Raw genomic sequence first — 10,954 nt, forward strand, 5'->3', positions numbered from 1 at the left:
TAAAATGCGCTGCACACATCTGAATATTTGGATTGAACTGTTCTGGAACAGTGTTGTAAATACAACTTAACCACTGATTTCTAGTCGTGTCCTCTTTTGGAAGGCCAAACAAAGAATTTTCGCTTTCACAAAAAAACACACAATTCACACATGTCTTCACAACATGGCGGCGGCGGTGGCAGCAACAATAAAGTTACGCCTTCTTTCTTTGCGTGAACATTTGGACGCCGTTATGCAAATCTTACCACATCGTGATGTAGACATGTGGGGGTGTGTTTAAACGAGGCGTTTTAGGAGGGCGTGGACCAGTCTTAACTTTTATAAAGAATATCTCTTTGGGTTTGAGACTTAAGTCTTTGCAACTTTAGGGATCTTATCTATTCATGAACAGCTTGTAACACTCCAAAGAGAAAGGAAAACTTGAAATCACACCATATGACCCCTTTAAGCCAAGATTATCAAGCTAACATGAGAAACACTTACCATCCCATACACAGGCACTTGGGGGGTTGTCATCGGAAATGCAACTGGAGCTGGTGCCTGAGAAAGACAAACATTGAAGAAGTAAGAATTAAGTGTATAGAAATAATTGTAAATGGTTTATTTTGATAGTTCTTTGAATTTAGCAGATTCGTTCATGTTTGTGTACAAGCAGGACTTACATAACCAGTATAAATCATTCCATTCTGTATCATTACAAAAACATGCAGAAGAGAGAAAGACAAAGACATTACTGACAATCACACAAAATCAAGAACTTGTTTTGTGTTCTATATAGTGCACAGGCCAAGTTGCTTGGCTCTTGAATCGCATACATATTGTATTCAAACATATCAAACTGAAGAAGGAGACTGAAATTTCCTAACAAGAGCATGCCTTGAGCAATGAGTCAATTTCCATACCATCTGTGGCATCGGTATGGGAGCAGGGGCCAGGTGCGTGTGGCTCCAGGGTGCTGTGCCATTCATGGCTTTAGACTGCCAGTAGGAACCTCCAGACGATTTCTTCTCAAAGTGAGTCCACTGAACTTCTGGCCTGAAAACAAAGGTTTCCTATGTCAGACTGTTATAGCTGTACTTCATATAGCAAAAATAATTGTTTATGTTGTCAATAAACCTAAAATATAATTTGCTTTACATGGTAAAAGCCTTACTTTTTGGCTGGGGGTCCTCCAAAATGTAAATCTATGGCAAATACAACATGTACATTATCATTACATTTATTACAGTCTGTAGTGTTATGTTAAATTGACATAGAAACAAAATAAATGAGACAGCTGAAAGACTCACTGCCCACAAGATTGGCCAAGGATGAGTCTAGGTCATTAGTAAGTAATTTTCCTCCATTGTAGAGCTGTGTGCCTTGACTTTGGACCTGCGAGGAGAAGGTGGGCTTCAAAAGTGCTCCTATGTGAAAACCAATCTAGAAGATAAAAAAAGAGGAAACAAGTCAATTATTTTTCAATATTAAAGCTGACAAATTACTAGCTCAATATGCAGAGACAAATATTAAGGGTTCCATATCAATTTCTCGATTCAGTTGAATTCAGATGTTGATTTGGTCGTCTTTTTCAACTAGAACTGGTTCATAAGAGTCATTTGTTCATGAATCGAACTACACTGGTCATGCTGTATGGTTTTGATTAACTTAAAATAGCTGGTTTATAAGAGTCATCTGTTCTTGAACCAGACCACGCTGGTTGTGCTATATGTTTCTGATTCTCTAAAAATAAATACAAAGTTCTGTCATGAAACTCTAGATGGCGCAGGCCTATAGGTTCTAACTCAATCTGATATAATTACATCATCATTCACATGGCACAGCTGATGGGTTTCTTTTTGCATCAGCAGCCAATGAGCTTGCTACTCAACATTCAAATACTTGGCTAGTGCTTGCTGTAGCAGTTGCAGGACGCTTCAGAAACCCTCCACCTTCCCCAGCTCCACCTGTATAGATCTGCTATGGGGTAATTTCATGTATGTTATACACAAGGATTATTTAATGTGTTATATGTGCAGCAGCAGTATTTCTCACACGCTCACAGCAGCATGTCTGTGGTACTTGCCCTGCTGCAGTAGCAGCAGCATAGCAGATCTATAGTAGTCAACATTTTAAGTGGATCAAAACCTTTCATCAAAGTTGCCCTAAAACCTAAAACCAAAATGCGTTCTTGTCTTAGGACAACTTTGATGAACTTTTTTGATCCACTTCAAATGTTGACTACTGTATTCCGCCAAGACCAAACACATTATCATTGCCATGTTTATTACCATGCTAAACTCTCTGAGAGTTGTCATGACAGAACTGTTCAATAGAGTTATTTGTTTGAATCAGACTACACTGGTCACACTGTATGGTTTTGATTCACTAAAAATAGCTTATTCATAAAAGTCATTTGTTCCTGAATCGGACAACACTGGTCATGCTGTATGTTTTTGATGTACTAAAATATAACTGGTTCATAAGAGTTATTTCTGTGAATCAGACTACAATGGTCATGCTTTATGTCTTTGATTCACTCAAAATAATTGGTTCATCAAGAGTTATTTTTTTGTGAATCTGACTACACTGGTCGCGCTGTATGTTTTTGATTCTCTAAAAAGGACTTGTTCAGTAGAGTCATTCGTTCATGAATCGGGCTACACTGGTCATGTTGTTTTTCATTTACTAAATAATAAACTGGTTCATAAAAAGAATTTGTTTCACAAATCAGACTACACTAATCATGCCTACAATAACAGCATAACAGAAGCACTGGTGTGTTTTTGAGTATGAATTATCTGTTTGTCTGACCAATGGAAGATGGAGGGGAAACTGTTTGAAAAAGATTATTTTTGCAATCGTTCGGAAAATGACACATTTCCCTTTTAAAAGCTATTAAACTTATCATAAAAATGTGTAAAATACTCACTCGATTGAGTCCCAAACAAGTAGAGAATGTGCCATATAACAAAGAAATGAAGAAAGAGCAAAATGAACATTGTATTAAAGAAGAGTGCCACAACACTCAGAATATAGAAAATGAAGAGAGACAGTTTTGTGCCAGTTCAATTACCTCCCCAGCTGTTGTTACTGGCTGGTAGGGTAGTCGTCAGAGCAGGGGTGTTGGAATTGTGTTGGAGATCAAAATGGTCATTGGTGAAGTTGTGCACACTGTTTGGGATCAGGAAAATACAATTAAACCTTGTAATGGAAGCACAAGCACTTCTGCAACTTTGGTCTCATTTGTCTTTGGATAAATGTGATTGCTAAGTGAATAAATGTAAATATAGTAATGCAGAGTGATGCTATTTCATATTAAAGTGCCACTACACTAGAAACACTCCAGAAAAACCAGCCTCATGTACCCGTTTGTGATGGTTAGATCAGGTGGACTGGACAGAAGCTCGGTGGCTCCGCTGCTGGTGCAGCTACTGTTGGCACTGCCCACAGACTGCCCGCTGGGAGATATTGTTGGGGTCTGCATGCCAATGTCTTTGAGCTGAACAGCCTGCAGAACAGAAACAACAGCAGAAACTGATGACATTGATGCCGAATGTTTCCGAGAACACATAATTGTTTGGATAAAAATATGCAAAAGGGAAGGACTTTGAAAATATGTTTCATGCTGATGTGAAGTCAGCACTCATTAGCAATTTGACAGAAATATGAAGCGATAAATGAATTCGATTTTTTTACCTTTGCAGGCTGTAGTCTGTCACCCTCCACCTCCCTATGAATGCAAAAACAGAATGGTTTACTGGAACGTCTGATAGCAGCAGATACATAAACAAACAAATCATCTGCGCTATTTAGGAAAGTTTCAGTGTGTACATTATGAGGATCTGTAAAAACCTTACTGTGGGAACCAGAATCACCATAACAACATGATTATGAGCTGAACAGACCATTCAAACTGGCACCTAATTTTGAATGCAACTTCCAGAAAAAAGTATTTGTACGTTTGATAAAGTTGCATGATTATTCCAGGTGATAAAAAAGTGTTTGTCTACGCTTTGTGGCAGACATGAATAAATCTTCAATTTCTGATTAGAAATTGATTTTGAGATTTTTTTTTCTGTGGTAAGTCTAAAATGTCTAGGTAGCATCAGGAGATTTTTTTTTTAATTGGCAAAGAAAATATCTCATTCAAAGAATAACATTTTAGAAGAAAAAAATGTAAAAGTAACATGGCATTATATTTTATTATTATTTCTTTAAAAAAATGTCATGTGACAAGAAAATTATAAAAGACCCTCATGTCTACGTGTCAAGGTCTGTACGTTTTTAAAAACTATATGAGATATTTTGTGATCTTTATAAAAGGCAAGTTTGGTTCAGGTCATATAGATAACGCCAATAAAAATAAAGTAAAAAATTAAATAAAAATAATGATTAAGATGTGTAAACTCAAGGGCATCCATGGTGAAGGGAAGTATTTTTAAAAGTTATATCAAGAGCAATGGTTCCCAACCACTTTCAAAGGGGCCTCAAGATGACTTACAATGATTTACATTTTACTTTATTTTACAAAGTGTGATTTCTAGACCTGGAAACATTACCACGGGAAGTGGGGGTGCTGGGGGTGCGGTGTTAAAAATAAATGAATGAACAATATGTAATACAAAATAAATAATATTCATTTTATTAATTAGTATATTCATTAAAATTCATTGAAAAAAGTAGCCTAAGCCTACAATGACAAGAAGCAATGGTTAAATATGAGTTACGTTGAATCAAATTGATTGTGAAAGTCGTTTCAACTGATTAAACGTATTAAACTGACTTAAAAAATCATTTGTTGCCATGATTTTTGGATTATATTATAACCTGTAACATGTCTCTGCCATTTACAAATTAAGAATTAACAACAATTTCTACAGACAGCAGAGAAAGAGCGAGAGCGTCTACCTCAGCAGCAACAAATCTCGCATTCTCACATCTGTAGCGCTTATTTTGATCTTTAACGTTAGGTCTTTCCTATTCTTGAAACAAAATTAATTCTTAAGGTTGATTCAATATTACTCTTAATGAAAAACACACACACAGTGCACTCACAATATCAACAAAACCTTGTGGTTTTGTAAAATAAGGAAAACAAACAGGATGCGCTTTCTGTCGTCTTGGTCTTGCGCAGGAGCGCTTCACCGACATGATAAATATATCTATAGAATACTTTAAATTACTATTTTAAAACGAAATAATTCAAATCGAAAACAGAAACTCTTTCATTATGTAATCCGTAAAGATGCATTTCTCTCTAAAGGCACGTCCAATGAGGAGATGGTGAGTCATTTTTTTATGTCTAAAATATAAAAATAAGGAAAAGCCTTAAAAAAGGCCCGATTATAATTAGCGTTTTATTTGTATTATTCTATATAATTAAAAAATAAAACACAAATTATAATGGCATAGGCTATATGTAAAACTTTGTGCTATATTTGTATAGCTGCTTATATTTTCTGATTTTTATGTTGCTCTGTTTATATAAATTCCCCCCATAGGCCTACCCCCCCATCCTCCAAAAAAAGTCTGTGGCATCCGTCATTCTCTTGACTTTTTTTAAAACTCTGATTGATCGATTCATGAGACATTAGTTTGTATTAAGTTAATTTTTTTCAACATGCATTCACATATTCATGTTTATTTCGTGCTGCAAATATTAAAGAAGAAAATATAATTGATTCATACACATCACTGACATCAGCCATAAAATAGTACAAAGGCAAATTCGCATATATTAAACATCTACCTTGCATTGACAAAATGAATAAGATGGATATAGCCGTTGTAACCCAAATAAATAAGGTATTTTCCCTTATTTAAAACGAATGCTTAGTTTGTGATTCATTGTTATTTTTTTAATGAAAACCCAGCAACAAAGACACTCACTTATAGGCTATTAAACGAATAAATGAAAGTTTTATTAACAAAAGTTGCGCTTTGGATCCGCCATCATATAGTGTCAGTCTTCTCGCATCACTCTTGTCACGTGACCCCACCCCGTTTTATTTCTCAGCCCCCCAGCTCAAAATACGTTCCCGCGGCTATGCCTGGAAATGTCATGTAAATGAATAAAATCTTAAAACGCCACTGGCATTTTTTTTTTAAAGAATACAGATTTTTCTAATTATGTATAAATTGTGAGTAAAACATTTTTTAAGTATTGTTGTAGGAAAAAGGGAACACCTTTGAGACAAAAAGGTTGAGAAACATTGATTTCAAGTGATTAAATCAAAATGTTGGTTGTATGAACATTTTTTAATTGTATTAAATCAGCATGAATAAAAAGGGTACAATTCCAATAACTTGGCAGTTGCATATAAACTAAAATTTTGATCATTTTTCATCCTATTCATCATTCCTGACATTCATATTTGTCACTAACCCTCATACAGAATCCCAACATAAATTCAAGTACCTGCTGACAGTAGAGGCCTCTTTAATTTTCTTGCCCTCCAGAGAAGCCAGATGTTGTTCCAGAGCTTCTAAGAGACTGCTGGGAGCCTGGTGGTGAGGTTGAGAAGGGATGAGGCAGCACAGGTTTTAGGCAACACAACAAAATGGTTAAAAGCAGTAGCAGCAATGATCAAAACACACATACATACACAAACACACAAACATTTGCACCTAACATACTTCTATTTATGAATCATAAAATAAGGAATTAATGCAAAAACTACATGTATATTTTACTGTTCTGTCTTGTATTCTTTCTCACACACACTCATACCTTCACACACACAAAGGCTGCGTAACTAAGAGAACCTAATAGTGGTTATGAGATTCTGAAAACAAAGGGGAAACACAACAGAAGTAATTCAAGTGGAAAGGACTTAAGCTTAAAAGCTACACATGCAAAACAATATGTTTCCCATGCAAGTTCTCCGACAGGCCGTTTAAGACCTGCAAGGTCAACTGAGATCACTTAAGAAGAGTTAAAACCATGAAAAACAGAAAGCAGACTGACCTACAAGGGGGTTTTTCTAATCATGCACAGGATATAAACGCACATACTGCACAGGTATCAAAGGCCACAGCAGAACCTGCTAATCTTTGGATTCCACTTGGATTTCTTGGAAATAAATCAGGAGTAAAATTGTAGCTGTGCCGCTTTTCGGGCTGATTGTAATGTCTGCATCGCCATTTTGACAGAATCCCAAACACTTGGAAGCCAAAGCAGGTTAACCAAAGAAAGGCAAACATTGAGTGAGTCCACACCGCCAGTATTTTATGCATGTATTGCACTTTCATCCAAAAAGAGCAATGTCAATTGAAATCGAAATGTCGGCCGAAAGGATTCGTGTGCTCTTACACAACGTTTGCCTTTGGGAGACGAGCTGTGTCCGGTGTGCATGCCAATTCAGAGGAGGAAATTTCATGAATAACAAAAGAGCAGATTTCTCAGACGGGTCATTTTAAGGAAGACACAATAGAGGGAGCATTCTACTGAGAAATCTGAAACATATGCAACGAAACAACACACTATTAAAGGAGAGATAAAAAAGGAAGAAAAGTTAAGACAAGGGTACTACAGGAGCAGGAGTATACAAAAGGCCGTGATGAATATCTAGCTTACAGACAAGAAAAGGCACTTAAATAGGACTTATGAAATAAGCCTAATCAATGGTGCTAATGATAGAGTACTTGAGAATAGAACGCAGGCCTTCTGAATACTGCTTCAGCTTAAGAAAACAAGGCACTCCTTCCAATAAAATGTTTTGTTGACATTAAAGTACCACTCTGTAGTGTGCCAGCCCAACACCTTCAGGAGTCCCTGTCCAATGTAAATGAAAATGTCAAAAATGCCAAATGGTGGCAAACTGAAGGGGGACGTCAATGCCCGGCACCTCGGCAGAATTGTCAATAGACGCCGGAAAAGCAGGTCTATATTTGGCAGCGCTGCTGACTATAAAACTTCATGAGGTTCCAGGCAGAATTTAGTCCCCAGCTCCAGTTTTAAGGCATTCTTTTAGTTAAGTGCACATTCACTTTTCTCCCCAAAAAGCTATCCAAGCAGAATACCCTACCAGTACAGAGATATATGGCAAAGGTGAGTGCTTACAGGTTAGGAGAGCTCTTTATTTAGCGAGCCTGTGCCCACAACGTCAGACTGGCCACGTACAGCGTGGCAGAGATCGCACAAGCACCGTTTAGCCATATATCAATCCATGTAAAGCCGCCTTTTCGCTGTATCCGACAAACGACAGACCAGAAGTCGTTCATTTCCAATGGAGAATCACAAATTTTGACATTTGCGGACTGGATTCGAGCTTTGGTCGAGTTGAAATATTTCAACTTCCATGACTAGACCACATGCGACGGATGTTATGTATTCCAATCTATAAACAGTGAGTGTGACGTTTAGCCATTTTTTTTATCTTTAAACACTTCTGTAGAATTGGCGGCTATAATAATGAAGTCTGAAATAATCATTTAATAATTATTAAACAGTTATTTTCTCCAACTGCCATTTGTGAATAAATATTCATTTGTTCGTTATTCTTTCCTACCGTGGTGTTGGTGAATAAGCGGAGGGTAAATGCAAATGTGCGGCAGCCCTATGCGAGTGTCGGAGATGGCAAAAACGCAGCTTTAGAATTACAAGCAGTCAAATTTCTCATGGGTATATGCCAGTAAGAAATAGTGGCTCGAGGGGCAAGCACTAAGCTTTAATGAGACCTTAATTGACTTTTCTTTACTAATCAAATGTGCTTATAATCAACAGCTATCAGAGATAGCACCTGTAAAAATTCACATAGACTAGCTTTAGTACCCATTTACCTCTGGCGACAACAGAAAATGCAAAACAGCACATCTGATTCCTTGGGAGTGCGCGGGTATGGAGTAAGTTTCTTGAGGCCCCTATCCTAAAAGTCTGATAGATGAGGGGGAAATCAAAAGAAATCAGGGCTGGGGATGATGGTCTATGGGGTGAGACATGAATGAGAGATCAGGGTGAAGCCACATGAGAGAAACTGAGATGAAATGCACCACTAACCTGTGAGAGATCTGGGATGTCAACCTGATCAATTCCAACTTGCTGTGACACAAAAGAAAAGGAAGGGAGGGAGAACGGAAAACAAAACTTGAAACCAAACGATAAAAAGAGAAAACCAAGGCACGTGGAAAAGGGAGAAAGAAGAATTAAGAAAAAGAGCCATTACTCCATGCAGTGTATGAGAACCAAAAACGAAAGTATGGACACACACAGACATTGAGGTTGTGGAGGTGGCATAGATGGTGAGTGAGAAGACACTTGTAGGTCAATGGTGAGATATTTACATGACTCGGTGAGAAACATCCAAAAGAAACACACAACTAATGTTGACTTTGGAAAAAAGACAAGAAAAACAAATGGCATACACACATTGTTATACAAAGAAAGAAATGTGCTCTTAAAGTCAACTTTAGTCAGTTTTTGGATAGCACTTCACCCTTTTCCTGAAGTCATATTATTCAGCCAGAAAGCAAAAGAAAGGAGAAAACAAAAGAGAGAAGAGAAGAAACCAAACAAAAAACTCAAGAAGGATGTGCTTAGCATTTTTCCCTAATATATGCCTCCATACACATCAAAATAATGGGCTTTACAGACAAAAGTAAACAGCTAAATTCCAACCATCACACTGGCACAGTTGTCAAAAATATCATGTCCTTTATCAAGGTGCCCAGTATTCATTCATCTATACAGAAGCAAAGCTTTATCTTTGTAGCGTATCTTATCTTGTCATTAAAGCAATTATTCATCCAATAGATCCTAGGGGCCAAATTGACAACTGTGCCTGCATCCAAACGGCAAAACAAAGGTTCAACTCATCGTTTGCATATTAAAGGACTGTGGTTGCAGTCGTGTCATAGCTCTGGTCTTGCTGTTGTAGAGAGGGACAGATAGATAGAGAGACTTTCTGCTAAGGCATGCAGTGCAGGCACCAGAACAGGCAGCATGAGGGGGGGACCTCTGATACAGGTTCTTGGACCAAAAGGCAAGAGGGACACTTAGCAAAAAAGGGCCTGAATAAGATGAGCCCAACCATCCCATGCATGGATTATATCTGAAGACGTTTTACCTCTGCCACCTTGAGAAACTCTGAGAGCTTGGTCATCCTGATAAGAAACCTCTTGTATATTTCCAGTGCCTCTTTGCATTGATTCTTCTTCATATTAAAATATTTCTCTTTGAAGTGAAGAAAAAATTCCATTTAGCAAGTTACATTTCTCTTTGAAGTACAAAAGATTCAAACATATAATATATTCATATATAAAAGTTGCTTTGACCAACAACTTTTGCGCTGCACATTAAATACAAACTACTGAATTACATTGGATCTTTGCTTTGAGGTTAATGCATTACCTAGCAGATTAATGACACCCTCATTGTAAGCAGCAAAGATGCGGATAGAGTCCTTGAAGAGCAGCGTGAAGGCACAATTGATCACCCCATTGGTCAGTTCATTAGAGTTGGCCTACAGGGAAGCACAAAGTCACAAATCTAATCAAAACATATAAATATTGGCTTGCTGTATTTCTGCATTCCTACTAGGCATCTATAAATCATCAAGCAATATCAAGCTTCCACTCCTCCTTGTGTTGGTACAAAAGCCGCATATAAAGCACAATACAGGGGTAAGTTGCTACAAGGGTTGTATCTCAGTAACAGTATGGTTTGTGAAAATGAAAGCTTCAACTATGTTTTCAAGAAGATTTTTCATAAACATCACGGAAGACTGAGAGTTTTTGTTTTGTGTGTTTTATATTTTGTAATTTATATTATTTTAAAAAAAATTTATCCAAAACAACAGTAAAATATTTTATTCCTCTATGTTCTATTTTATATTTTTGCTGTAGTTTTATAAATATAAAACTATAAATATAATTTATATAGGCTATGTATCATCTATATACTATGTATATTTACATATGTACAATTTATTTGTAAATTATAAATTATTAAATTTTTTTTATAAAATTATATATA

The 10,954-nt window shown here is 36.8% G+C and overlaps 1 protein-coding gene across 3 annotated transcripts in view; it reads right to left on the bottom strand.

Annotated features, from left to right (window-relative positions):
• Positions 1–10,954, bottom strand: part of LOC107684693 (phosphatidylinositol-binding clathrin assembly protein-like) — a 28,949-nt gene that overhangs the window by 7,341 nt on the left and 10,654 nt on the right. Inside the window, exons 6-17 of one of the 3 annotated variants that reach the window (XM_016481019.1) lie at positions 10,331–10,442; positions 10,047–10,153; positions 8,981–9,022; positions 6,401–6,486; positions 3,679–3,712; positions 3,348–3,490; positions 3,056–3,153; positions 1,290–1,406; positions 1,154–1,184; positions 903–1,035; positions 663–686; positions 484–540 (exon numbers count right to left, since the gene is read on the bottom strand). In XM_016481019.1, coding sequence (XP_016336505.1) covers positions 484–540; positions 663–686; positions 903–1,035; positions 1,154–1,184; positions 1,290–1,406; positions 3,056–3,153; positions 3,348–3,490; positions 3,679–3,712; positions 6,401–6,486; positions 8,981–9,022; positions 10,047–10,153; positions 10,331–10,442 — 984 coding nt within the window. Of the gene's footprint in view, positions 1–483; positions 541–662; positions 687–902; positions 1,036–1,153; positions 1,185–1,289; positions 1,407–3,055; positions 3,154–3,347; positions 3,491–3,678; positions 3,713–6,400; positions 6,487–8,980; positions 9,068–10,046; positions 10,154–10,330; positions 10,443–10,954 lie in introns of all 3 variants that reach the window. The other 2 variants (XM_016481018.1, XM_016481020.1) reach the window with 2 other exon arrangements.

This window comes from Sinocyclocheilus anshuiensis, unplaced genomic scaffold (genome assembly GCF_001515605.1).
Source record: "Sinocyclocheilus anshuiensis isolate Anshui unplaced genomic scaffold, SAMN03320099.WGS_v1.1 scaffold509, whole genome shotgun sequence".
NCBI lineage: Eukaryota > Metazoa > Chordata > Actinopteri > Cypriniformes > Cyprinidae > Sinocyclocheilus > Sinocyclocheilus anshuiensis.